At 44.3% G+C, this 27,873-nt stretch overlaps 1 protein-coding gene across 1 annotated transcript in view; it reads left to right on the top strand.

Annotated features, from left to right (window-relative positions):
- Nucleotides 1–27,873, top strand: part of LOC126944512 (nodal modulator 1) — a 63,113-nt gene that overhangs the window by 1,928 nt on the left and 33,312 nt on the right. Inside the window, exons 2-12 of the mRNA XM_050774064.1 lie at nt 2,575–2,664; nt 5,495–5,540; nt 8,804–8,904; nt 10,668–10,774; nt 13,005–13,077; nt 16,544–16,696; nt 17,579–17,716; nt 18,046–18,135; nt 21,330–21,435; nt 21,600–21,750; nt 27,085–27,259. Of these exons, the coding sequence (XP_050630021.1) occupies nt 2,575–2,664; nt 5,495–5,540; nt 8,804–8,904; nt 10,668–10,774; nt 13,005–13,077; nt 16,544–16,696; nt 17,579–17,716; nt 18,046–18,135; nt 21,330–21,435; nt 21,600–21,750; nt 27,085–27,259 (1,230 nt within the window). The remainder of the gene's footprint in view (nt 1–2,574; nt 2,665–5,494; nt 5,541–8,803; nt 8,905–10,667; nt 10,775–13,004; nt 13,078–16,543; nt 16,697–17,578; nt 17,717–18,045; nt 18,136–21,329; nt 21,436–21,599; nt 21,751–27,084; nt 27,260–27,873) is intronic.

Raw genomic sequence — 27,873 nt, 5'->3', positions numbered from 1 at the left:
AATTCTGATTCTGAAATCAGGCATTTCCTACTGGCCATCTTGATGTAGATTACATTGGCGTCCTGTGTCCTGATGGTACTTTATGAAAGACGTAGAAATAATCAAGATGTTTCACAGTCATTTCTTGATTGTGTTTTTTGTGTTCCTAAGCAACTGCCTTCATTCTTCTCCAGCTTTCTCTCCTCCTGGGTGCTTTTATATGGTGTTCATTGAGTCAACAACTATTTATTGAGTCCCTGCGCATACTGAAACCTTGTCCCTGGTGTGGATATAGCAGTACAGTGAACAGAACAGACAAAATGCCCTACTCTCATGAGACTGACATTTTGTTCTCTAACAGGCACCTTACAGTTAAAACAAAAATTATACCGGTTGCTAATACTTTAACAATCAGGTGGTTTCACATTAAAAACTGGGTTCTTTATTTCTCTGGAAAACCAGCTGATCTTTTGGGTTACCACACCTGGTTTGGGTTGTGTAGTGATCTGAATCCCTTTGGATGAATGCCTCTTGATGCTGACTCCCTAACCCCTCTAGGCTGGTGAATTTCCAGTCCCTGCCTTAAATGCATGCATCTGAATCTCTTTGTCACCTGTAACAAATTCACTGAGTACCTAGAGTAAGCAAGACACTGTCTCAGGCGCTGTGGAATGTAAATTGTGGTCACTGCCCTCAGAGAACTTTACATACAGGCTCCACATTACTTCACACCAATCCTTTCCCAAATGTTGGTGTTATGAGTTAGTCACTTTGTACATCTTCTTAGCTGGTAAGATTCGACTGTTTCATTGCAGCTCGTGTCATGGTCTGTTTCATGGTCACAGAACATTAGCGTTTTGGAGGTGAGGCTTTTAGATGCATCAGATCCAACTGTTTCGTTTTACAGACTTGGAAACTGAGCCTCAGAGTGGTTGAGCCATGCAGGTACATTTGGGAAATTTTCCTTGAGCCCAGTGTGTTCCCTGACTGTTACACTCTGTTGCCTTTTTCTTCAGAGAGAGAGATATTAAATAGTAATACAAGCTGCTTTTTCTATTTATTTTATTTTGAGACGGGGTCTCACGCTGTTGCTCAGGCTGCAGTACAGTGGCACCATCATAGCTCACCAAAGCCTCCGACTCCTGGCCTCAAGCAGTCCTCCTGCCTCAGCCTCCTGAGTGGCTGGGACTATAAGCACCTGCCATCATGCCTAGCTAATTTTTTTTTTTTTTAGTAGAGATGAGGTCTGGCTATGTTGTCCAGGCTGGTCTTGAACTCCTGGGCTCAAGTGATCCTCCTGCCTCAGGCTCTTGAGTGGCTGGGACTATAAGCACCTGCCATCATGCCTAGCTAATTTTTTTTTTTTTTAGTAGAGATGAGGTCTGGCTATGTTGTCCAGGCTGGTCTTGAACTCCTGGGCTCAAGTGATCCTCCTTCTTTGGCCTCCCAAAGTGCTAGGATTACAGGCATGAGCCACCATGCCTGGCCACAAACTGATTTTTCTTTGAATCCATATTCTGTAGCAGGTGCTTAGTATGTGTTGATGTGAATCTGTACAACCACATGAAAGGGAGTGTCTCTCTGTTGACACCTGAAGAAACCGAACGTGAGCTTGCCCAAGGCCACACGACACGTGGAAGACCCAGACAGTATTTGGGCATCTTACTGGGTTAACACTTCGTGTCTGGTAATGCTCAGAATGTAAGAGTTTTAGAGAGTCCTTGGGGAGAGGGCAGATATTAAGTGTCATTTTAGTCTCTTTTTCTTCTGAGAATGAAAGTAATGAGAAAATTAAGTTTCTAGATGAACGTTGCTCCAAGTATTTGAAATTACTTAGAGCTAGTAAGGAAGATCTCTGGCCCTCATTCCAGACCTTTAGTTGAGAAACAGTGGTGGGCCTTAGGAATTTGTATTTTATTTTACTTTACTTTACTTTTATTTTATTATTATTATTTTTGAGACAGAGTCTTGCTCTGTCTCCCAGGCTGGAGTGCTGTGGCATGATCTTGGCTCACTGCAACCTCCGCCTCCTGGGTTCAAACAATTTTCCTGCCTCAGCCTCCCAAGTAGCTGGGACTACCGGTGCCTGCCACCATGCCTGGCTAACTTTTTTTGTATTTTTAGTAGAGACAGGGTTTCACCTTATTGGCCAGGCTAGTCTCAAATTCCTGACCTCAAGTGATCCGCCCACCTCAGCCTCCTGAAGTGCTGGGATTACAGGCAGGAGCCACCGCACCCAGCCAGGATTTTGCATGTTAATAAGCACCTTACTAATGGCAAAGTTTGCAAATTTGTTTTAGACCCAGAAACTTACAGGAGCAACCTAGAGACAGCCACTAAAATAAACAGAAAAGCATTGAAAAATAAGGCATTGTAATAGGCTGTAGGTGATTTCTAATCTGAAAAACATTGAGTCACGTGATTTGGGAGAGACTTTGTTGATTTCCGTCTGTCCCCAATAATGCTCCGTGTTAAAAGCTGGCATACAATAGGTCCTCAGTGAATGCATACTGACTGAGTGTATTCAGGTGTAACACATGTAGTTCATTCCCAAAGGCAATGTTATGTTTTCTGTTTTCCTTCCTTCCTTTCCAGATAAAGCTGTACACCAAGCATGGGACTTTGAAATACCAGACAGACTGTGCCCCTAATAATGGCTATTTTATGATCCCTTTGTATGATAAGGTAAGAGGCGACTGCTTGTCACTTATGATGGGAAGTCACTAGTGTGCCTCACCAGGCTGCACTCACCGTGCCCTTTCCGACACTAGCAAATGCTCATCTGTTTGGTAAATTATTAGTGGAATATGGTAATCCTAGGCACATTCGGAGGGAGACAACTTACAAACTGCCTTGGCGAATACAGTGGCTCTCTGTGTCTTTAGGGCCATTTGGCAATGTCTAGAGATGTTTTTGTTGTGACATCTGGCTGTGCACTACAGTTACCCAGTGAGTAGTGGCCAGGCGTGGAGGTAAATGTGCTACAGTGCTGCCCACAACAGCCCAGATGTCAGTAGTGCCAGCGCTGAGAAACTCTGATTTCATAGAACCTGTTACTTGCAAGCAGCTTAAAGTATTGTTAAAACAATTGTACAAGTAGTATATGAATTCATGAACTTTGTGAAAAAAGTCAAGGTCTTTAGAAGTATGTGAAATAAATTTGTACCCTTTCCCTCTAATTTTACCTCCCTCTGTAGTGGTAACCTCTGATAAAGTTTTTTTTTTTTTTTTTTTTCTTCTTCTTTTGAGGTGGAGTCTCACTCTGTCACCCAGGCTGGAGTGCAGTGGTGTGATCTTGGCTCACTCCAACCTCCACCTCCCAGGTTTAACCATTTGGCTTCCTTAGCCTCCCAAGTATCTGGGATTACAGGCGCATACCACCACACCTGGCTAATTTTTTGTATTTTTAGTAGTGACGGGGTTTTACCATGTTGGCCAGGCTGGTCTCGAACTCTTGACCTCAAGTGAACCACCTGCCTCAACCTCCCAATGTTCTGGGATTACAGGTGTGAGCCACTGTTCCCGGCCCTCTTATAACATTTTGATGTGCATCCTAACAGATTGCTTTCTACTTATAGTTATTCAGATATTCACGGACACATATGCATATGCATATATGCAAATACAGACAAGCACACATGCACATAGATTTGTATCCACAAACACCTCTATCTATACAATCCCATCCTCCCACATATAAACCTTTTATTTGGAAATACAGATTCATAGGAAGTTGCAAAAATAGTCAATATACATAGTTTTGATTTTGATATAGTTTTTAATACAAATGGAATCAAACAATAGGATTTATTCTGCAGTTTCATTTTTTCCCCCGTGTTAATGCTTTCAACACCAGAGGGACATTTGGTTTTTTCCCCTTGCGTGCTTTCAACATTAGCATAGATAGATCTACTGCCTGTTTTTTTTTGTTTTTTGAGATGGAGTCTCACTCTGTCAGCCAGGCTGGAGTGCAGTGGCACGATCTCAGCTCACTGCAACCTCCGCCTCCCGGGTTCCAGTGATTCTTCTGCCTCAGCCTCCTAAGTAGCTGGGATTACAGATACCCACCAGCACGCCCAGCTAATTTTTTTTTGTATTTTTAGTAGAGATGGGGTTTCACCATGTTGGCCAGGCTGGTTTTGAACTCCTGACCTCAGGTGATCTGCCCACCTCAGCCTCCCAGGGTGCTGGGATTATAGGCATGAGCCACCATGCTTGGCCTACTGACTTCTTTTTAATTGCTGCATAGTGTGTCAGAGTCAAACCCAAACTGTAATTTATTTAACTACTTGGGCATATAGACTTTCCCCAATTTTAAAATAATGGTAATTTTAAAATAACACACCAGGAAATATTCTTGAACTTAACTATTCATCTAGAATGCATAGGATTGATTTCTAGAGGTAGACTAGCTGGGTCTGTCCTGAAATCTGTTTAATTAATTTTTACATAGTATCAGTATCAGTCTCAAGAAACCAGGAGGCCGGATGTGGTGGCTCATGCCTGTAATCCTAGCACTTTGGGAGGTTGAGGCAGGCGGATTGCCTGAGCTCAGGAGTGCGAGTCCAGCCTGGGCTACATGGTGAAACCCTGTCTCTACTAAAATACAAAAAAATTAGCCGGTTGTCGTGATGCATGCCTGTAGTCCCGGCTACTTGGGAGGCTGAGGCAGGAGAATCGCTTAAACCTAGGAGACGGAGGTTACAGTGAGCCGAGATCGCACCATTTCACTCCAGCCTGGGCAACAGAGCGAGATTCTGTCTCAAAAAAAAAAAAAAAAAAAAAAAAGCAGGTTGATAAGTAAAATCTAGTTTTATTTTATTTATTGAATTAATGAGTTAATGTATTGTTTAGAGACAGGATCTCCCTCTGCTGCCCATGCTGGAGTGCAGTGGCGTGATTCTGGTTCACTGCAACATTGACCTCTTGGGCTCAAATGATCCTCCTGCCTCTGCCTCCTGAGTAGCTAAGACTTTAGGCGCCTGCCACCACACCCAGCTAATTTTTTAAGAATGTTTTTGTACAGATGGGGTCTTACTATGTTGCTCAGGCTGGTCTTGAACTCCTGGCCTCAAGTGACCCTCCTGCCTTGGCCTCCCACAGTGTTGGGATTATAGGTGTGAAGTACTGTGCCTGGCCAAATCCAGTTTTAAGAAGTGACTTTAGTTCCTGAAGATGCATGCTAACTTTTGCAACTGTAGGCATATGAGGGCTTAATGAGACTTTATGTTTAGTATTAAAAGACAGTGAGTGGCCGAACCTAGTGTCTTTAGAACTCATGAATGGGCTTCAGCACTGTCTTCTGATTGTTTAGATGAGAACTTCTGGTGTGCAACTTCAGCTTGTAGCATCTGAAGAGAATCACAGTGCTCAGTACCATTTAGGAGAACAAGGCTTGCCCTTAGAATTTCATTTCCGGTGTAAAAATTTTAGATGAAATGATAACACTAAAATAAATTAAACCAGAGTCACAATTTTCATTTCCTGAAATTACATTTTCTTTTTTTTCTTTTAGGGGGATTTCATTCTGAAGATTGAGCCTCCCCTAGGGTGGAGTTTTGGTAAGTTAACTGAATCACTAGACATTCTTTGTAAAAGATTAGCTGATATGCCAAATATTAATTTAGGCCAGCAGAGTGCATAAACTATTAAAATATTAAGGATCATTTCCAGTATGGAGGAGGATTTGTATTCCTCCCCTCCCTGCCCCCATCACTCTGGTTGAGTTTGGATATACCTTAATCTACCTTAAGGCTTTCTGTCACCTTTGAAAAATAGACATCTTTTCTGGTACCTTTTTGGAAACTCTTCCCTTGCAGTTTCACTCATTATGTGGCCGTAGAACTGTACAGAAACCAAGAGTGGAGACTTGGTTCCTGTCCCAGGATGGCTTCTTTTTCAGCCCCCTCAGTTTTTTTATTTTTTATGAAATTAATTGAAACATTTAAACATGGTGAGATTTGTCATAAAAACCCAGATTTATGTCCCACAAGATGAGAAAACTGTCAGTCTTAAGCCTTACCAGTTAAATAACCTTGGATAAGTTACTTCCCCGCTGTCAGCCTTGCTCCTCGCTGTCGAGCTAGGGTCGTTATAGTCCCTGCCCCCCAGGGTACTTGGAAGATTAATAAACCAATATTGAGTGTTCAGAGTGGCTGGCATGTAATTAGCAAGCACTCAGTATTCAGAAACAGCCCTTCTGCATGCATCCCAACAAAAGCTGCAAACTTTCTTCATATAACTGCCTTCAAGCATAGCTGGAGAGTTGGGGATGGGGTTGAGATCAGAAGAGTGCATCTGTTTTGATGTAGTTTACATTTTTGAAGGGGAGAGACTCTTGATGTTTCAGTAGAGCAGGTGTGAGTGACCCCAGTCCATGGCCTGGGGAGAGGAGTAGGGACCACCGTTGTTGATATCAGGCTTGCCTGTGCCTTAGACAAGGAAGAATTTAGCACCTGTCATCATCAAGGCTAAAATGAAGCTTAGGCAGCTTGACAGCTAATTTGGCTCTGTGGGAGCATCTCTATCAGTTTGTAGTCAGGGGTGGCAGGGAGTGGGGGTGCCTGGCTGGTACGTTCCAGAAAGCTGGAGAGGAATGCAGCCCTGCTCATGGCCAAAGCAGAAGTCCAGATTGGTGGCCTGGAGGAGTGTTGTGTTTGCCACATCCCACCGCCTCCACCGCGACTGGTGCTGTTGATGAGCTTTTTAATTGAATTATACTTTCAGGAAAGTGCCCTGGATGAATTTTCCCTAAGTGAACACACCCATGTATTCACCATCCAGATGATGAGATAGTACTTCACCAGCACCCCAGAAGTCCCCATCCTGGGTGCTCATTAGCCATCCCGCCCCACCCCCGCCAGGTGACCACCACCCTGACCTTCTACAAATTAAAGATCCATTTGGTCTGTTTTGAACTTTATACAAATGCAATCATGCAGGGTACTTTTTAATATCTGGTTTCTTTCGCTCAACATTGTGAGCGTTATCTGTATCATTTGTAGCTCTAGTTCGTTCTCTTTGCTGTTCAGAATTCTGATGCATAAATATAAAATGATTTATATTTTATAAAATATTTACATTTTATTTTATTTATTTTCATTTTTTTGAGACTGAGTCTTGCTCTGTTGCCCAGGCTGGAGTGAGATCTTGGTTCACTGCAACTTCTGCCCGGGTTCAAGCAATTCTTGTGCCTCAACCTCCTGAGTAGATGGGATTACAGGTGTGTAGCACCACACCCGGCTAATTTTTGTATTTTTAGTAGAGATAGGGTTTCACCATGTTGTCCCAGGCTGGTCTCGAACTCCTGACCTCAAGTGATCTGCCCGCTTTGGCCTCCCAAAGTGTTGGGATTACAGGCGTGAGCCACCACGCCTGGCCTATATTTATATTTTATATTCATATTTTATATCAGTGATCTCTCCTACTATTGATGGCCGTTTGGGTTGCTTCCCAATTTTGGCCACTGAAGAGTAGCACTCCTGTGAATATTCTTGTATGTATATTTTGATACACTTGTGTCTGCATTTTTGCTGAGTATATCACAGGCGTAAAGTTGCTGAACCATAGAGTTGATACATGTTCAGCTTTAGGTGTTTCCAAACATCCAAAGTGGATGCGCCAGTTTGTGCTTTCCCAGCAGTGTACAAGGGTTTCCATTGCTCCACATCCTAGCCTACACTTGGTATCGTCAGCTTTTATAATTTTAGCCCTTCTGGTGGGGGTGTGGTATTATCTCACTGTGGCCTTGATTTACTTTCCTCTGATGGCCAATGAGGTTGCACACTTTTTTGTACGTTTATGTTTATTTGCCATGGGCTAGCTATTTTTGTAAGGTTCCTGTTCAAGTCTTTTGCCCATTTTTTATTGGAGTCTTTGCATGTGTGTGTGTGCACATGGGTGTGCAAGCATGTATGTAATTCATCTTACCTGAAAATCTCATCTCACGGTTTTTCCTTTTTTTCTCTACTCATTACTCCACATTCTTCCTAACCTTTCAAAAACTCAGCCTTAACCCCTATTATGACGAACTCTTCAGTTAAAAAAAATGGAGTTAATTGCTGATATTGAAAAATCAAGAGATGGTATATAAAATCCAGATTTCCAGTTTTTCGGAGAAGTTGGAAGCTCTGGCAAAGCATGGCAGTGGTTGGCAGACTTGAGTGGCGGTTGTCCCCTTTCAATTTGCCATAGTCCCCCCGAGGATGCTCCGCTCACTTTGAACCTGTGAGGCCCCGTGGCCTTGGAGTTTGTGGTCCTGGTTTAACATGGCTGAACTCATGCACTTGGTAAGGGAACAGATCCACAGCCAGACTTTTAGGGTTGAATTGGGGCTCTGTCACTCAGAAGCTCTGTGATCTTGGGAGCTCCTTTAACCTTCCTGTGCCTTAATTTACCCCTCAGTAAATTGCAGCTATTACTGCCTGCCTCTTAAGATAATTGTGAGGATTAAAGTCACTCAGCTTAGTGCCTGGTCGGTGATGAGTATTCAGTAAATACAGTTATTTGGTGCTCACTGATTCTTCACTGGAACTCTGAGATACAACTTGGCTGAAAGGCTGTCGTAAAATTGTTTTATACTCTAAACACGAGTTCCCTCTGGGGCAGGAAACCAGGAGGCTAGGGGGATAGGGGTGAGAGAGAGACTTTTCCCTGAATACCTTTTTGTACCTCTGGATTTGGAAACACACGAGCGTATTAAGTGTTCAAAAGTAAAATGAAAACTTAACGATAAAAATACGTTCTACTTAGGTTCACTGTACCCCACAACTAAGCTTGCCTCTGTGTCTTGTGCCCCTGTTTCCTCCCCTGCTTCATCCCTCAGAGCCGACGACTGTGGAGCTCCATGTGGATGGAGTCAGTGACATCTGCACAAAGGGCGGGGACATCAACTTTGTCTTCACTGGCTTCTCTGTGAACGGCAAGGTTTGTCTTCGGAACTTGATTATTTTTCCTGTTCACTCTATAATGTATACTAAATCCTTTCTTTAAAAGATGCAGGATATTTTAACCCGGGGACTTTGATCCCACAGGGGACCCATGGAAAAGTGGCAAGAGAGCCTGTGAACTCTGTGCTTCATTCTGTGTAGAACGCAACAGGAGTACTTAGCAGTGAGATTGAAGTTGCTGGTCATCCCCTCTGCTTCCAGAGCATAGGCTGTTGATTTATTTATTTATTTATTTATTATTTTGAGACAGGGTCTAGATCTGTTGCCCAGGCTGGTGTGCAGTGGTGCAATTTTGACTCACTACAGCCTCCACTTCCCAGGGTCAAATAATTCTCCTGCCTCACCCTCCCGAGTAGCTAGGATTACAGGCATACGCCACCATGCCCAGCTAATTTTTGTACTTTCAGTAGAGACTGGCTTTCGCCGTGTTGGCCAGGCTGGTCTCAAACTCCTGAGCTCAGGTAATCCACCCGCCTCTACCTCCCAAAGTGCTGGGATTACAGGTGTGTGCTGTGCACCCAGCCGCTGTTAGTGTTTATGCCAGGGATGGCCTTTTACAGGGATGCCGAGTTGGAAGGATGCACTCCTTAAGCCTTGTGGCATCTTGCTGTCCCTGTGGGTGAACTGAAGTCAGCTTCTTCCAGAGACAGCATGCATCTGCTTCTGCCACTCACCTGGGAGGATTCCCATCATTTAAATTCTGAGATATTTTTGGACCACCGTGATGGTATGAATTTAGAGTGCTAACGGGTGTGTGTCCCAGCTCCCGCGGTTCAGATTCTCGGGGGAGACTCGTTTTTCTTCCACCCGCCCTGTGCCTGAGGTTGAGATGTGCTTCCTTCCTTCCCGTCCTTTTCTTCATGATGGGCTTCTTTCTCCTCTGCCTTTGCGGCGAGGGGGGGCCCTTCCATCCCAGCTGTATATGTGGGCTTCTTGTTGAGATGGGGATCTTGGGTAGTTTTTTCTTTCTCAATGGTTTGCACAATAATGGTGAATCTTTTTTTTTTTTTGAGACAGAGTCTCACTCTGTAGCCTAAGCTGGAATGCAGTAGTAGTGCAGTCTCTCTCACCGCAACCTCTACCTTCTGGGTTCGACCAGTTCTCCTGCCTCAGCCTTCCTAGTAGCTGGGATTATAGGCATGTGCCACCAGACCCAGCTAATTTTTATATTTTTATTTGTATGTATATTTACTTATTTATTTTTTTTAAGATGGCGTCTCCCTCTGTCGCCCAGGCTGGAGTGCAGTGTTCTGATCTCAGCTTACTGCAACCTCCACCTCCTGGGTGCAAGTGATTCTCCTGCCTCAGCCTCACAAGTAGCTGGCATTACAAGCATGTGCCATGGCGCCCAGCTAATTTTTGTATTTTTAGTAGAGATGAGGTTTCACCATGTTGGCCAGGCTGGTCTCAAACTCCTGACCTCGAGTGATCTGCCTGCCTCAGCCTCCCAAAGTGCTGGGATTACGGGCATGTGCCACCACACCCGGCTAGACCAATAATGGTAAATCTATAACTGATGATGTCTTAGATTCATTGAAACAGAGAGTCTTATTTTACTGTCACTGTTCCCTCTCCTACTTCATCCCCAGGAAACATATCCATGATTTATATCGTCTTTTCAATGGGATTCTTGACCCAAAGAAGGTTTCTGGCTCCACCTGGGAGTTGTAAGCAGGACTGCCAGTGCTTTGAGAGGAGGGTACTTTGCTTGGTGGGCCCTAACCTTCTTCTCCATGGCAGGTCCTCAGCAAAGGGCAGCCCCTGGGTCCTGCGGGAGTTCAGGTGTCTCTGAGAAACACTGGGACCGAAGCAAAGATCCAGTCCACGGTTACACAGCCCGGCGGAAAGTGAGTAGCATCCTGTCTCCCAGTCTTGCCTTAGAGCCAGGCTGTGACAGGGCTCATGGAGCTGGGTTTGGGAATTTGGATTCAGGGAGTCCTGGGTTCAGATCCTGATTCAGCCTCTTAATTTTGGGTGAGTTCATGCCCCTCAGAGTGCTGCATTCCCCAAGTGTGAAATGGAAGCTGTTTGACCCATCTTGCCTAGCATTGATGGGATGGATGATTAAATATGAGTTAATACTGACCAGGCACATTGGCTTGCACCTGTAATCCCAGCACTTTGGGAGGCCAGGGTGGGAGGATCACTTGAGTTCAGGAGTTTGAGACCAGCCTGGACAACGTAAGGAGACTCAATCTCTACAAACAATTTAAAAAATTATATCAAGCAGAGTCCCATGGGGGAAAAAAATTAGTTGGGTGTGGTGGCATGCTTCTGTGGTCCCAGCTACTCAGGAGGCTGAGGCAGGAGGATTGCTTAAGCCTGGAAGATTGAGGCTACAGTGAGTCGTGATCATGTGCCACTGTGCTCCAGCCTCATCAACAGAGCAAGACCCTGTCTCAAACAAACAAAAAAAGAGTTAATACCCATAAAGCACCTGCTTCAAGGCCTGGGGCTTTGTGGGTCTTCATTTAGCAGCTCAGCCTGGCTCTGGAGCCTGCTAGCCTGGGCTTAAATCCCAGCACCCCCATTTGCTGGCTGGTTGACCTGGGGCAAGATGCTTAACCCTTCTGTGCCTCAGTTTCCTCTTTTGTAAATGAAGATAATTGTGGAACCTACCTCCTAAGGTTACTGGAAAGATGAAATTAATATTATTACTTCAAGCTGCCTGGCATATTAGATCAAATAGGTTAGCTTAGTTATGATTAGAAAAATCATTATCATTATTATATCAAAACTGTTTTGTAGTCGGAACTGATGCTTAACGGATCTTGCTGAATCAGATTTAAGGCATTTATTTAATGGATGTATATAGTGGAGTTGTAAATGTTAACAGACATGCCAAGATTAATGCCAGAATAGTTCATACTGATAATTCCGAAAGCGTTCAAATCTTTACTAACTCCGTTAATATACAAACTGACTAAATGGCAAAATAGAAGTTTATAATGAGTCTGTCAGTAAGTTATTCAATTTTAAGGTTACGATTGTTGAAACTACTTTTCATTTTGAAATAACATTTACTTCTGCTTGACTGGTGCCTCCCCAGCCCTGGTGTGTAGCAGGAATATGGAGCTGTATTTTTTTTTTTTTTCTGGGCTAGTAGTTTGGTGTTGACCTTACTAGAAAAAAATAGTGTCTTGAGCCTTCTGAATACCTTTCAACTGCACTGACTGAAACAGTGAAACTTGTAGCACTGGGCTGTTATGAAAATGAAATAGAAACTCAGTCTTACCAATACTTGATAGTAACATGATTTCCAAGCCCTATCCAGTTATTACAGGCAAGATTTGATACAATAAAATACCACAGAAGAAGAAATCAAATGCATTTTCTAGTTCATTTCACTGGAATTAGCCTTCTAATTTGTCAGTTGCCTTACAAATTTGAAGTGATAAACATGTTAGCATACTGGCAGCAGCATTTCCAGCCTTAGCTCTGCTCACTCTGGTGTTAGTCTACCTATGGCTAGGAGAGTATTTTCATCAGCTGCTGGTTTCTTATCTCAGTTGCTTTGTGCAGAAACTCAGAATGGCTTATCTGTGTTTCTCTAAAGGCTTTTTTGTGGGATTCAAAGCTTGTCATGGTTTACCCCACCCTGTGTCATTGGCATCATCTTGTGTCAGCGTCCCCCTCAGCCTGTGCATCTGTTCTGTTCTTTTCATCCCACTTCTCCCTTCCCACATGTTCCCTTGGACACTTCTGTCCCCTTCTCCTTGTCAGTTCACGCCTGTCACCTCTGTCAAACCCAGTCGAATGTTCTGTGACTGATCACTGCTGTGCTACAAGGACTGGTTTTATGCCAGAAATCCTTGAGATTAAGGGAGATGTAAGCCCTCCTCCTTCCTGTCAGCACGTGGAGCACCCCTCTTGGCACACATTAAGTGCTCAATAAGTGCTCTTTGATGCAGATTTGCACAGTGAAGGACTGAATTTCATTCATGCTCATTTAACAAGGTAATGGCAAGCTTGCAATAATTCTAACATTATTTTCTTGTCATAAAAGTACATTAGTCATAAAATTAGAAATACTTGGGTTGTTTGGAGAAAGCTAAATGGTTATTTTGTATTTCTTAGGTTTGCATTTTTTAAAGTTCTGCCTGGAGATTATGAAATCCTCGCGACTCATCCAACCTGGGCGTTGAAAGAGGTGAGTGTGACGGCCACGTCTGTAGCCATGCCAATAATATGCTGGTCTTGGGACAAATGTAGGGCTTTTCAATTTAGGATATGAAAAGAATTTATGGTTTTTCCAGGACTAGATGAAGAACCAATGGTGCCGTTGATTAGTTTGGTGGTTATTTATAAGGTGCAACTCCTCACTGTAGCAGATGTTGCTTGTGCTGGTTTCAGTTTTAGGTGACAGTGTTGTCTTCCTGCTGTGAAATAGATCTGTTTTATTAACTATAGCTATTTTAAACTAAATCAACAACAGAAGGCCCTGATGAGATTTATTTGTTGTTCTTTTTTCAGCCTGAAACAGAAATCTGTAAATATACTAAACATTCTAGAAACTGTGGTACATGTGCCCAAGGAGAATGTATAAGAATGTTTATTGCAGCTTTGTTTGTAATAGCAAAATATTGTAAACAACCTAAATGCCTTTTAAGAGAAGAATGGATTGGGGTTCCATCATACAGTAGGCTGCTGTACGTCAGCAGTAATGAATGAACCAGAGCTACATATATCAATGTAACTACATTTAAAAACAGAGTTGAAGGAAATAGGATTTTAAATACTTGTGATAACATCATTTATGGATATAGTCTTTTTTTTTTTTTTCTTTTTTTAAGACGGAGTCTCACTCTGTTGCCCAGGCTGGAGTTCAGTGGTGTGATCTTGGCTCATTGCAGCCTCAGCCTCCTGTGTCCAAGGGAGTCTCCTGCTTCAGTCTCCTGAGCAGCTCAATTACAGAGATGCACCACCACGCCCAGCTAATTTTTGTATTTTTAGTATAGGTGGGATTTTGCCATGTTGGCCAGGCTGGTCTCAAACTCCTGGCCTCAAATGATCCACCAGCCTCGGGCTGTCAAAATGGCGGGATTACAGGCGTAAACCAGTGCATTCGGCCAGATACAGTGTTTTTTTTTTTTGCAACAGGATCTTGCTCTGTTGCCCAGTCTAGAGTACAGTGACATATTTGTGGCTCATTGCAGCCTCTGGTTCTTGGCCTTCAGTGATCCTTCCACCCTGGCCTCCCAAGGATCTGGAACTGCAGGCGTGTGCCGCTAAGGATACAGTCTTTTTTTTTTTTTTTTTTTTTTTTTGAGATGGAGTCTTGTTCTTCTTGTTGCCCAGGCCGGAGTGCAGTGGTGCGATCTCGGCTCATTGCAACCTCTGCCTCCCAGGTTCAAGCGATTCTCCTGCCTCAGCCTTCTGAGTAGCTGGGATTACAGGTGCCTGCCACCATGTCCAGTTAATTTTTTGTTTTTAGTAGGAACAGGGAGGATACAGTCTTATGTCGAAAAATTATGAAGACATACATGGGAATAGCAGACACTGTTCAAAATGATACTGACTTCTAGAGAAAAAGGAGGAGGGGGACTTGGGGGTATGCCATCATCTTGAATGTTTTTTAATTTAATTTCTTTAGTTGGTTAGAAGGTATATAAGTGTTCTTTAGCATATCTTGCTTTATTTGCTGAAATAGTTTATAGTCCATGATCAAAAGAACTCCACCTACTAGGTGAGGTTCTGTAATAGCTGTGAAAGACCAAATTAAAATAAGATTAAGGGACATCTTGACGTGTTAGCTTCTGTGTTAGTATAGAAGCTGTATCTCATTTTTGCTAAAGAAGCATTGGAATCAGTATTTCAGCTTCTACCCTATGGGTTTTATTATGTTTTTACTCTGTAGGTTTTATGCATTTATAATTGATGATGTTTCACACCTAGATGTCTCTTCTTACTGTTGATGACTTTTGGTTCTGGGGGTTTTTCTCTTCTGCAGCAACCTTTAAAAATATTTTATTCCAGGCTGGGCGCAGTTACTCATGCCTGTCATTCCAGCACTTTGGGAGGCTGGGTGGGCGGATCACTTGAGGTCAGGAGTTCGAGACCAGCCTGGCCAACATAGTGGAACCGCATCTCTACTAAAAATACAAAAAAATTAGCCAGGAATGGTGGCATGCGCCTGTAATCCCAGCTACTCGGGTGGCTGAGGCAGGAGAATTACTTGAACCTGGGAGGTGGAGGTAGCAGTGAGCCAAGATTGCACCACTGCACTTCAGCCTGGGTGACAGAGTGAGACTCCGTCTCAAAAAAAAAAAAAAAAAATTGAAATGAAAGGGCTTATACATTTATAAATAGAAGAGATTTTAAGGTTTACATTGTTTGTTAATTGTCTGCATAGAAGAATCTGAGTGTATTAATATGAGATTGGGATTTTAAAGTAAAGCATGTTGTTAGAAGTCGAGATAATGTTTATCCTCCTCCAGGGGTTAGTGACCGGAAGCAAGTGTGAGGGGCACTTCTGGCTTGCTGGTGCTATTTATTCTGCCGGGTAACCAGTGCCCAGCTTGTGACAAGCCCTGTGCTGTGTGCTTAGAGTATGCACACTTTTCTTTGTGTAAATTGTACCTTAACAAAAATGTTTAAAAATATACACATATTGTGAAAAGAACAACTTAGGACGAATTAAACAGAGTTTAATTGAGCACAGAACAGTTTGTCAATTGGGCAGCCTCCTGAGCCAGAATAGGTTTACAGCGACTGTGGCACTGTTGTGTGATTGCAAAGGGATTATGGACAGAAAAAGAAAGTGATGGACAGAAAGCGGAAGTGAGGGACAGAAACGGTTGGATTGGTTACAGCTGGACGTTTGTCTTATTTGCACATGGTTTGAACAGTTGGCCGCCTGTGAGTAGTTGAAGGATGGCTGCTGCAATTGGCTGAGACTTGGCACTATGTACAGAGAAACCTTTAGGCCAAACTTAAAGTGTGTAAGGAGGCAGCTTTAGGATGATCTTCAGTTAACACTGTATATCATTAAACATCGAAAAAAAGCAAAATACGCTCATTAAAAAAAATTGGAACATATAGAGGAATATAAAGCAGTGGAAACAAAGTTAGAAATGTTGGAAGGTGGAAAAGTATACAAGTAAAATACCACCGTATAGATAAAATCATTATCATTTACATTTTGCCACATTTCCTTTCACTTCATTTTGGGCATTGAAAAATAGTAATGGGCCAGGCGTGGAGGCTCACGCCTATAATCCCAGCACTTTGGGAGACTGAGGCGGGTGGATCACCTGAGGTCAGGAGTTCAAGAACAGCCTGGCCAACATGGTGAAACCCCGTCTCTACTAAAAATACAAAAATTAGCCAGGCATGGTGGCGGGCGCTTGTAATCCCCGCTATTTGGGAGGCTGAGGCGGGAGAATCGCTTGAACCCAGGAGGCAGAGGTTGCAGTGAGCCGAGGTTGCCGCATTGCACTCAAGCCTGTGCGACAGAGACTCCATCTCAAAAAAAAAAAAAAAAGTGATCATACTGAATAAGCAATTTGATGGATTACGTTTCCCAGTTAATATTTTAGCTTTAGCATGTCCTCATGTTGTTAGACACTTTGCAAGTGTTTATTTTTTTCACCAGTTAAAATCTTTTTCTGTTATAGGCAAGCACCACAGTGCGTGTAACCAACTCCAATGCCAATGCGGCCAGTCCCCTCATAGTTGCTGGCTACAATGTGTCTGGCTCTGTCCGAAGTGATGGGGAGCCCATGAAAGGGGTGAAGTTTCTTCTCTTTTCTTCCTTAGTAACTAAAGAGGTAAGCAAAGAAAAGAATAAAGGATATGGTGTGAAGGGTAGGAGGGTGAGGGATTACAGACCAGAACATACTGTTTTAATAAATGCAGGTCTGGGTTGATTTATCATTTTAACACTTAAGAATATCATGTGTCTCAGGCCGGGTGTGATGGCTCAGGCCTGTAATCCCAGCACTTTGGGAGGCCAAGGCGGGTGGATCACTTGAGGTCAGGAGTTTTAGACCAGCCTGGCCAACATTATGAAACCCTGCCTCTACTAAAAATACAAAAAAATTTGCCGGCGTGTTGGCACATGCCTGTAGTCCCAGCTGCGCGGGAGGCTGAGGCAGCAGAATTGCTTGAACCCGGGAGGTGGAGGTTATAGTGAGCCGAGATCGTACCACTGCACTCCAGCCTGGGTGACAGAGTGAGACTATCTCAAAAAAAAAAAAAAAAACAAGAATATCATGTGTCTCTGTTGACTCACAAGACATTGCACATCTACACTGAGAGGCAGTGGTATGTGATGGAAGGTACACAGGCTTTGAAATCAGACCTGGGTTTAAACAAATCTCAGGTTTAAACAAATGCCTCTTCCTAGCTGTGCGACCCTGGGCCAGTCACATTACCTTCCTGAGCCTCCGTTTCCTTATTTGGAGAATGGTGACCCATTATAAGGAAGGACAGTCATGTCATTTTTCCTGAGAAGACAGTGGCAGTTTTTAACTTTACAACTTGAATGTCAAGATTTTTGTTCCTTTTATCTGTATTAATGTGTCTTAGATTTCAGAAATACATATATTGACATGAAACTTACAGAAATTTTCCTATGATGTGGCTAATTGACGATGTTCAGAACATGTAAATGGAAAAGGAAGTCTTGTCTTTTTCTTCCCCCGGCATAGGATGTCCTGGGCTGCAATGTCTCACCAGTGCCTGGGTTCCAGCACCAAGACGAGAGTCTGGTGTATTTGTGCTACACGGTCTCCAGAGAAGATGGCTCGTTCTCCTTCTACTCCTTGCCAAGTGGGGGCTACACGGTGGTGAGTGAAGCAGATTTCCGTTCTGTCTATGTCTGGGACTCTCATGACACAGTAAAAGCCAATGCTGTTTGGGTGTTAAAGGAAAAGATGGTTGGCCTGCAGTTCTCTGTAAATGCTGTTAAGAAGTAACTTAAGATGAGACACTCACCCCTTAGTAATAGCTACCAAAAGGGCAAGGCTTCCTCTTTTCAAATCTGCAATGGTTATGATGAGCATTTCTCTTGGCTTGTCTTGAACCCCTTGTCATTTGTGGGCTGCTAGATCGAGTATTAATATTGCTGATTGATCATGTTCGTGGTTCTTAGTGATTAACAGACTCTTCCTTCCAGATTCCGTTCTATCGAGGGGAGAGGATTACCTTTGATGTGGCGCCTTCCAGACTTGACTTCACAGTGGAGCACGACAGCCTGAAAATCGAGGTAAGGCTTTCCTGTCTTCTGGAGGGACAGGTGTTTGAGTTCCCATCCCTAGGCACAGGTGTTGCAAACATGTTTAAAAAAAATCGATTATTTTTTCTGGAAGGGCTGTTGGAAAAAGTGCAATCTGGTATTATGTTCTTGCACATGATGTCCTTATTGTAGAGAACTGGATTCCTAGTTAAATCTCCCCATTCAGTGAAATATATTTATTGAGTGCCAGTGACATATATTTCAGGCACCATTCCAGGACTAGGGATACAGCTGTGACCAAAAGAGGCAAAAATTCTTGTCCCTGTGGACCTCATTTTTTTTTTTTTTTTTTTTTTTTTTTTGACAGGGTTTCACTGTGTGGCTCAGGCTGGAGCGCAGTGGTGCGGTCTCAGCTCACTGCAACCATTGCCTCCAGGGCTCAAGTGATCCTTCCACCTCAGCCTCTTGAGTAGTTGGGACCACAGGCGCGTACCAACATGCCCAGCTAATTTTTGTATTTTTTGTAGAGATGTGGTTTCACCATGTTGCCAAGGCTGTTCTCTAACTCCTGGGTTCAAGTGATCTGCCTGCCTCGGCTTCCCAAAGTGTTGGGATTACAGGTGTGAGCCGCTGCACCTGGATAGACTTCATGTTCTAATGATGGGAAGGGTCCATACATGTATAGATGAATAAGTTAGAAAGTACAGTAGAAGGTAATAAATGTTCTCTAGAAAAATAAAGGAAGAAAGGAGATCGTGCAGTATCAGGGTGGAGACAGGGGTTGCAGTTGTACATAGGGTGTTTTTGAGAAGTCCTCCCTGTGAAGGTGACATTTGAGCAACAACCTGAAGGGAAAGAATGAGAGAACCATACTTCACTCCTGCAGGAAGAGTGTGTAAGACTGGGGGAACAGCACATGCAAAGGTCCTGAGGCAGGAGTGTGCTGAAGAGTTTGGGGCACCCCAAGGAGGCCAGGGTGGCTGGAGTGGAGGGAATGAGCAAGGAAGGAGGAGGCAGAGAGAGGTTCAGGGAGGTGACAGGGCAGATTGTGCGGGGCCTGGTGGGCCACTTTGCCTATAACTCTGGGTGAGAATTGGTGCCACTGGAAGGTTCCTAGCAGAGGAGCGGCGTGATCCTTCTGGCAGCTGTGTTGAGGAGAGTTTGCAGGGTGTCAGGGTGGAAGTGGGGGACCAGTTGGGATGCCATGGCCATAAACCAGGTGAGAACTGGCAGAGCTTGGACCGTGGTGGTAGGAATGGGCAGTGTGATACGTGGCTTAATAAACTGCCTAGACCCTTACATAGATGGTAAATGTAGTTTTCGTCTCACTTATGTCTTCTTTCGTTACAGAAGTAGAAAATGGTTACTGTAGAAAATTGGCTAGCTAGAGCAAATCCCAAAAGAAAATAACAGCCTCTCCTAAGTGGACCACCCAGTGTTAGAATTATTGAAGAAATTATATTTTAATCATTTTCTTTTTATATTACATTGGAAAGTACTGTGTTAAAATAGCTTAAACTGGCAGGAGCGGGCTTTTAGGTCATATGCACAGTGGGGTGCAGACTCTGCTTTTTAAGATTCAGTGATGTGTTTGACCGTTCCGCTGTACACCGGAGGGGAAAGAGAAGGGTGAGAAGATGAAGCCTTTATTTTGCTTCATGTGGCTTGGAGAGAAGGATGGGGGCCGGTGAGAATAGACAGCTATTCCCAGATTACAGCCAAATACAGATTTTGAAAATGATGAATGGAATTTCAGGGAATGGGGCCCTGTAAGTTCCCTGAGGTCAAGAACCGTTAAGTGTCTTATTCTTTACTGTTTTCCTAACATGTGATTCAGCACCTGGCACATAGTAGGTGCCCAGTAAAAATATTTGTTGAGTACATATGTGAATTAATAAGTAGGTAATGGACGGAAGGAAACGTGTCTTTTTGGAAAGATCAAGAAGGAATACCTGTCATGTGAGACCATCACTGAGAAACCATTGGCTGAAACAATAAAATAAAAATAAGAAGGGCTACCGGCATAAAAAGGAAGTAATTTAATTATTTAAAGCTTCATCTCAGATGCTGTTGCACACGTGCATGCACACATTCACTCATTCATGAGTCAGTTATTGAGTGCCTGCTGTGTACCAGGTGACTAAGACAGAAAAGGTCCCTGTCTTCATGAGGTAACATGCTAGTGGGAGGGAGACAACTAAGAAATCGAACAAGGACATTTCAGATACTGGTAAGTTTGATGAAGATATTAAACTAGGTTAGCAGTGGTGACCTTGAGGATACACAGATCAGGGCTGGAACTCAGTAACTGCAGAGAAAGCACAGGTGTGCTGCTCACAGGCGAGTGGGGCACAGACACAGACACGGAGCACGGGACCACGTGTGAGTTAGTGATGGGGATGGAGGAGGGTGGTCTAGGTGGATTTCTTTTTTTCTTTTTTTTTTGAGACAGAGTCTTGCTGTGTCGCACAGGCTGGAGCGATCTCGGCTCACTGCAACCTCCGCCTCCCGAGTTCAAGTGATTCTCCTGCCTCAGCCTCCCGAGGAGCTGGGATTACAGGCTCCTGCCACCACACCTGACTAATTTTTGTATTTTTAGTGGAGACAGGGCTTCACCATGTTGGCCAGGCTGGTCTTGAACTTTTGACCTCAAGTGATCCGCCTGCCTTGGCCTCCCAAAGTGCTGGGATTACAGGCGTGAACCACTGCGCCCGGCCTAGGTGGATTTCATAAGGACCTGTGTTCAGGCCGTGGTGGAAAGACAGGAGGGGGCATGTGAGACCTTGCAAAGGTGGGATCCACAGGAGTGATGGATGCTGGAGGAGCAGGGAGGGGGCGTCCAAAGTGATGCTGGGGTGTGCATGGGAGACTGGAGGAAGACGTAGTTCACCAAAATGGGGGCATCTGGAGGGGAGGAGAGGGCACAGAGTTAAGGGTGGAGGGCTTTTAGAAACCTGAGTCAGTGACCTTTTAACTAGGAAAGTAAGTCTCTAGACCTTTTCTGTTGTTTGACACTCAGCAGTGTGTTGGGAAGAGAACAGAGAAGACAGATGTGGGTGAAGTGAGAGGGAGCCCGGCTGGCACACAGGACTGGGGGACTGAGGGTTGGGAGGTGGGCGGCAGGAGCAGACATGGTGGGCGATGGCCGGCGCAGCAGAAGGCGGCTTCGTGGCTCTGGCACAGGAGCACCTTTGAGCACCTTCTTCCTGTTCTTTGTTTTCTAGCCCGTGTTCCACGTCATGGGATTCTCCGTCACTGGGAGGGTCTTGAACGGACCCGAAGGAGATGGTGTTCCAGAAGCAGTTGTCACCCTGAATAACCAAATCAAAGGTGAGCTGCTGGCCAGCGCTCTTTCTGGACCACAGAGAGAAATGGAAAGGAACCGATGACTATATGAAAACATGGCAGCTTTTGGTCTCAAGTATTCTGGTGTACATGTAAGGATACACAGTTGTTTTTGGCTTATCTTCTGTTCGTGTGTTTTTGTTTTACAGTTAAAACAAAAGCTGATGGCTCATTCCGCCTTGAGAACATAACCACAGGGACATACACCATCCACGCTCAGAAAGAGCACCTCTACTTTGAAACGGTCACCATCAAAATTGCACCGAACACACCTCAGCTGGCTGACATTATTGCAACAGGGTAAGCTTATTGTGTGGATTTGGAAGTGCCAGTGTTTATGCTGGCAGCCAGTGTAAAACAAAATGACCTGTGATCTGTGTGTCTTTGCTGAGCTTAAGAACTTAAGAAAGATTAGTACTTTTTTTTTTTTTTTGAGAGACAGAGTCTTGCCCTGTTGCCCAGGCTATAGTGCGGTGGTGCCATCTTGACTCACTGCAACCTCTGCCTCCCAGGTTCAAGCAATTCTCCTGCCTCAGCTTCCCAAGTAGCTTTGACTATAGGCGTGCTCCACCACGCCCAGCTAATTTTTGTATTTTTTAGTAGAGATGGGGTTTCACTATATGTTGGCCAGGCTAGTCTCAAACTCCTAACCTCAGGCTATCCATCTGCTTCAGCCTCCCAAAGTGCTGGGATTACAGGTGTGAGCCACCACACCCAGTCAAGAAAGATTAGTTCTAAATCTTACAAACTGAAGGTACTGACATGTTGGATGCTTACTGAAAAGTCCCTTGCTTCAAGTTAAAATGAGCTCGTGAAATTAAAAAATCTTTCATGTCTGACTTTCATGATCTTTCACAGGACCCCTCTGCTTAATCTTTGAAGATTTTAGAAGATGGTATTGTTGGTTGAGAAAGCTTATTGGAAGAGGCTTCAGGTCATTGGCGTAGTTCTTCCTGCTTGTAGTTACTCATTGTACTATAAGTACAGGCAGGGACATCTTGTGGTTGAATTCGTGTGGTTTTACCATCATCTGAAGCAAGATTGTGTAGTGCCAAGAACTCGGGCTTTGGGGTCAGATCCCAGATTTACCTGCATGTCACCTGCAGAACAGCTTTAGACACAACAGGCGCTCCCAAAACAGTAGCTTCGAAGGAGAACGCAGGGTCTGCTTGGGAGAAGCGCGGCAAGAGCAAAGTCAGGCAGTCTCAAAGCAGCATGAGGTGGCTACGGGTGTAAAACTGCATGCTGCCGGAGCAGAATGTACTGGCAGGTGAAGGAGGTGATGAGGCCAACCCCATAGCACCTCCTCACACCCCACCAGGGCATAGGGGCTTTCTCCCACTGGGGCCAAGGGGCCATGAGTGGTTTTGAGCATCAAGATAACAAGCTTTGATCATTGTTTTCAGTAGGGCATTCTGAAAACAATGGCATGGGGGAGAGTGGCTTTGAAGCGGACAGGACTTGGGCACAGGAGGTCTGTAAGCAGAGGCAACAATGGCTTGCCTTGTAGGGAAGTCAAGGACAGATTGATGAGATACTTTAGGATGCCCAGCTTGAGAGCTGCGATGGCTGGGGACAGAAAGAGGAGCCAGTTAGGTGATGAGGTTCAGTTTTGGCCATGTTGGTCTAGGACCAGTAGGTGGAGCTCTTCAATAGGTGCTTGGATGGATAGTAAATCCTGAAGATTTGGCTGCAGGTGGCAGCCAGGACCTCAAATATGTACAGGTAGAATGAGAAGAACAGTAGGTCAAAAACAGAGTGCCAGGTGACCCAAGGGGGACCTAGGGAGTGTGAGGTCATAGGAGCTAAGAAAGCTAAGTTTGGGGTAGGAGGTAGTGTCCAACAGGGAGGTCCAGGGAGCTGAGCCCTGGTGAACAGTTTGCTGGCTTGATCACTGAGGAGGCCACGGTGACTCTTTTCTGTAGACAGATGGAGGCAGAGGTCAAGGAGTCCAGTGGTGAATGGAGGACAAGGAAGCAAATCACCCTCAGAAAGTAATTCTTGGATTTAAGTGCTTCCCACCTTCCATAAACACTTTGCGCAGTTACTCTAGATAAGGCACTGAGAAATGCTTCGTACCTAATAATTAATCAAACTAGTGTTCCAGAGATGGGGCTTTCACCCTACCAGGGAGACAGACTGAAGACAAATACATCTGTGGCCAGGCTTGGTGCCTCACACCTGTAATCCATCCCAGCACTTCGGGAGGCAGAGGCGGGTGGATTGCTTGAGCCCAGGAGTTTGAGACCTGCCTGGGCAACTTGGCAAAACACCATCTCTACCAAAAATACAAAAATTAGCTAGTCTCATAACCTGGTCTAACAATAAATAAATAAAGAGATAAAAATTAACAAATAAAGTAACAAGATTTTAAAAAAAGACAATACATTTGTGATGCTAAATTATGGCAGGTGTTGTGCAGGGAAGAGACCAGGGTGCTACAAGAAGAGCTAATTTAGACTGGGAGCTCTGCAAGGCTCTCTGGGTTGCAGAGACCTTAGTAAAGACTGAAAGGTAGATAAAGAAGGACCTTGCCTAGCAGAGGAGCAGCATGCTCAGAGGCCTGCATAGGATGGGAAGGACCTGAAAGGCAGTCTCTGCAGCTGGAGGAGGTGGGTGCACGGTCAGGGAGCTCTGGGGCCTTGTAGCCCTACTTTGGGGTTGGGCTTTGCTCCCTAATGCAGTGGAAACCCGTTAAGAGTTGTCAGTTGGTTGGCCGGGTGTGGTGACTCACGCCTGTGATCCCAGCACTTTGGGAGGCTGAGGCAGGCGGATCACAAGGTCAGGAGTTCGAGACCAGCCTGGCCAGCATGGTGAAACCTGGTCTCTACTAAACAGACAAAAGGTTGGCGGGGCATGGTGGTGCACGCCTATTATAATCCCAGCAACTCGGGAGGCTGAGGCAGGAGAATTGCTTGAACCTGGGAGGCAGGGGTTGCAGTGAGCCGAGATTGTGCCATTGCACTCCAGCTTGGGCGACACGGTGAGACACCGTCTCAAGAAAAAAAATAGTTGTCAGTTGGCAAGGGAGTGATAGGGATCATGGTACTTTAAAAAGTTTGTTTTTCTTCCTGGCTGCTGTGTGGAGAATGGATTGGAGGAAAGCCATGGTGTGAATGGAGGGGCCAGATATGAGGCGGTGGTGGTTGTCTGGAGGAGATATGGTGGTGGCTGGGCCCAGGCGACTGGCAGGCAAGGGAGCGAGGAGTAGATGGATATGGTAGGTCACATGGAGAACACACCCACAGGCCTGTGCTGTTGAGGTTTCAGGTTTCTTATTTGAGCCACTGGGTAGATGGAGGAGACACTGTTCACGGAGATGGAGGAAATATATTTATTTTCTCGTTTAAAGTAGAGTGTTTGGGTCAAAGAAAGAAAAACAGCATTTGTTGAACATTTTTGGAAAATCTCTTTTTTTTTGGCCAACATAGTACATTTGCCTTTTTAGCACACTGATACTTCTTACTATTTCTTTTCCTTTTTATTTTTTTTGAGACAGAGTCTCCATTGCCCGGGCTGGAGTACAAAGTGGCACCATCTCAGCTCACTGCAGCCTCCGCCTCTCGGGTTCAAGCGATTCTCCTGCCCCAGCCTTCTGAGTAGCTGGGATTACAAGCACGTTCCACCACACCTGGCTAATTCTTACATTTTTTAGTAGGGATGGGGTTTTGCCATGTTGGCTAGGCTGGTCTCGAACTCCTGACCTCGAGTGACCCACCCTCCTTGACTTCCCAAAGTGCTGGAATTATAGGCTGAGCCATGGTGCCTAATCTTCCTTTAAAACAAAAAAAACCAAAAAAACTCAATTTGAAAAACAAACTCTTTGGCTTCTGTCCAAATGACTGTGAAAATAGAGTTACCTCAATATCCACCAATATTACCTATTTTTGTCCATATAGATATTAAACCCTGTTGAAAGAATTTATTGATACAAATCAATTTTTAAGGGCTTCAGTATAACGGAACCTTTTTCTACCACCCTTTTGGTTTATTTTTCCAAACTAAGCCAGTATAGATTAGAGGCTTAGGGGAAATAGGCACTTCTTTTTAGTAAGAATATGAGCTAAAACAGAGCTTATGATTCAAATATTTACAACTTAGGGAGGCAAAGAGATTTGATAGGAAATAGACAAGGCGATGGGTCCCCGGACAGGTACACAAATCAAGAGAATATGAAAGGTCCTTGGGAATGATTGTATCAGTGTTTGCTTTGCATCCTTTTATTCTGAAAGTTCACAGTAGGGGAATGTGAGAACCAAAATGCATATACTAGGTCCGGGATTGGCACACTTCCTCTGTGGAGAGCCAGAGAATAAATATTTTAGACTTCATGAGCCATACAGTCTCTAGGACAACAGCTGAGATAGACAATTTGTAAATGAATGGGCAGAGTGCAACAAAACTACATTTTTTGACACCACAATTTGCATTTCATATAATTTTTACATGTCGTGAAATATCTTCCTTTTGATTTTTTTTTTTTTTTTAATTTTAACCAATTAAGAGTGTAAAAATCTTTTTCTTGGCTTGCAATTCATACACAAACAGGAGGGGGGCCCTGACTTGGTCCTTGGGTCGTAGTTTGTTGACCCATGCTGGAGATAGTGAACTCATAGAGCTGGGCAGTCCCTTCACTCTGAAGGAATGACGGTATTTTTCATGATTCCTAGATTTCACATACACAATCTTCCACCATTCCATTGTGTTTTCCACTGTTTTTTATTTGAGGCAGAGTGGTGGTTCCAACATTTAATGTACCCCAATTGTCAGAATCCAACATTCTTGATTATCTTTATGTCAAAAGTAACTAATTTTTATCTAAAATGATTCTTGAAGAGCCTTTAAAATGAACGGTTGGAAAGACAACTGTGACCCCCAGCTAGGATGTACTATTACACTTTAACTCACCGTCTGCTTCAGAAATGAAGACCAGCACTCCAAGGATGATGGTCTTCGCAGAGGGGCCTTTCATGTGTTTTTCGAGGGATGCCTTGCAACACCTTACTCCTTATTTAGAATCTCAAATCTGAGTCATTACCTTAATAGGGATTTTCCATTATAAGTTCCGTTTGTGGCTCCTACCTCCCAAGGAGTCCAATTTTAGCTCTGTATTTTTTAACTTAATTATCTTTTCTGTTCCAATAGCCCAGTTTGCTTTCATCCATGTATTATATATAATCACAAGCAAGGAAGACGTCTTCGATAATCCTGCCTCATTTGATGGCCTGGTTAATGCCACAGTTTCTTAGGCAGTTTAGAGCTCTTGCTTTTAAGGGCTAGCCCACATTCTCAGTCCAAGGCCGCTCCACTGTCAATGATCCAATTACCTGAAACGTTTTTTATTATCTACAGATTTTCTTAAAATTGCCTCTGCAGTGGAGGATTGCCAGATGTCACCCAGAACGCACAAACAGCCCCACTACGGGCCCCTGTTCTGTAGAAAAAGGTCCAGTCTTCTTTCTGAAGGTTGCTTTTTAAAACCAGAATCATCTGGAGTGCATTCTGTCTTTTCATTAAGATTAAACTATTCTCAGGAACAAGGGCTGGGAGAGGGCTGCGTCTTTTTTGGTTGATAAGAGCCTTTCCTTTTATAATCGAGTCCTCATGCTGGAATGAATGGTCTCCTCTTTGCAGGTTTAGTGTCTGTGGTCAGATATCAATCATTCGCTTCCCCGACACCGTCAAGCAGATGAGTAAATACAAAGTTGTCCTGTCATCTCAAGACAAGGACAAGTCTTTGGTCACCGTGGAGACGGATGCTCATGGATCATTTTGTTTTAAAGCAAAACCAGGGACTTACAAAGTTCAGGTGCGATGCATTGTTTTACATTTAAAATGTTTTGAGAAAAAGCAGTGATTTTTAGAAGGGTTATTAGCTAGAATGGGGTTAGAGAAGGAGCATTCCAGTTTCCAACTTCCTGTTTCTAAGTCTTTACAAGCCTGCACCAGTAGAGTAGAGCCAGATAGGCATCCAGCTACAAAATAATGCCGTCTGTCTCTCTTTTTCCTAGTCTTGGTGTTTATTAGTATCAGGCTGCCGGTCACTCCTCTACCTTCAGGCTTCTGGCTGCTGTAGAATATCGATGAGTCCAAGAGGAGACCAAAAATGAACTCTACTAATGGCAGCTCAAAAATGGCCATAGTGTGTGGCTTCTGGGACCCCAGGCCAAAATGGAGCTTCCCATTTCCTGCTTTGCCCTGACTTCAAGATGGCTGGGCAGGGACCATGCGACTTACCCCTTCAAGCAGGCCGAGAAGGGGGAGACGCTCTGGCCTGTGGTCTCATCACCATGGTAAAGGCCCAAGCCACAGCTGGCCCAAGCAAGCAAGAGACAGAACAGAGCAGAGGTCAGCTCACCATGCCTTTCAGCGCAGCGGCCCTGCCCTTGGGGAGAGACTGTTTCTCTGGGCTCTCACCCATCA

Source organism: Macaca thibetana, chromosome 20 (assembly GCF_024542745.1).
Source record: "Macaca thibetana thibetana isolate TM-01 chromosome 20, ASM2454274v1, whole genome shotgun sequence".
Lineage (NCBI taxonomy): Eukaryota > Metazoa > Chordata > Mammalia > Primates > Cercopithecidae > Macaca > Macaca thibetana.
Note: the sequence above shows the minus strand (reverse complement) of the source record. Positions and strands in the feature narration are given on the sequence as shown.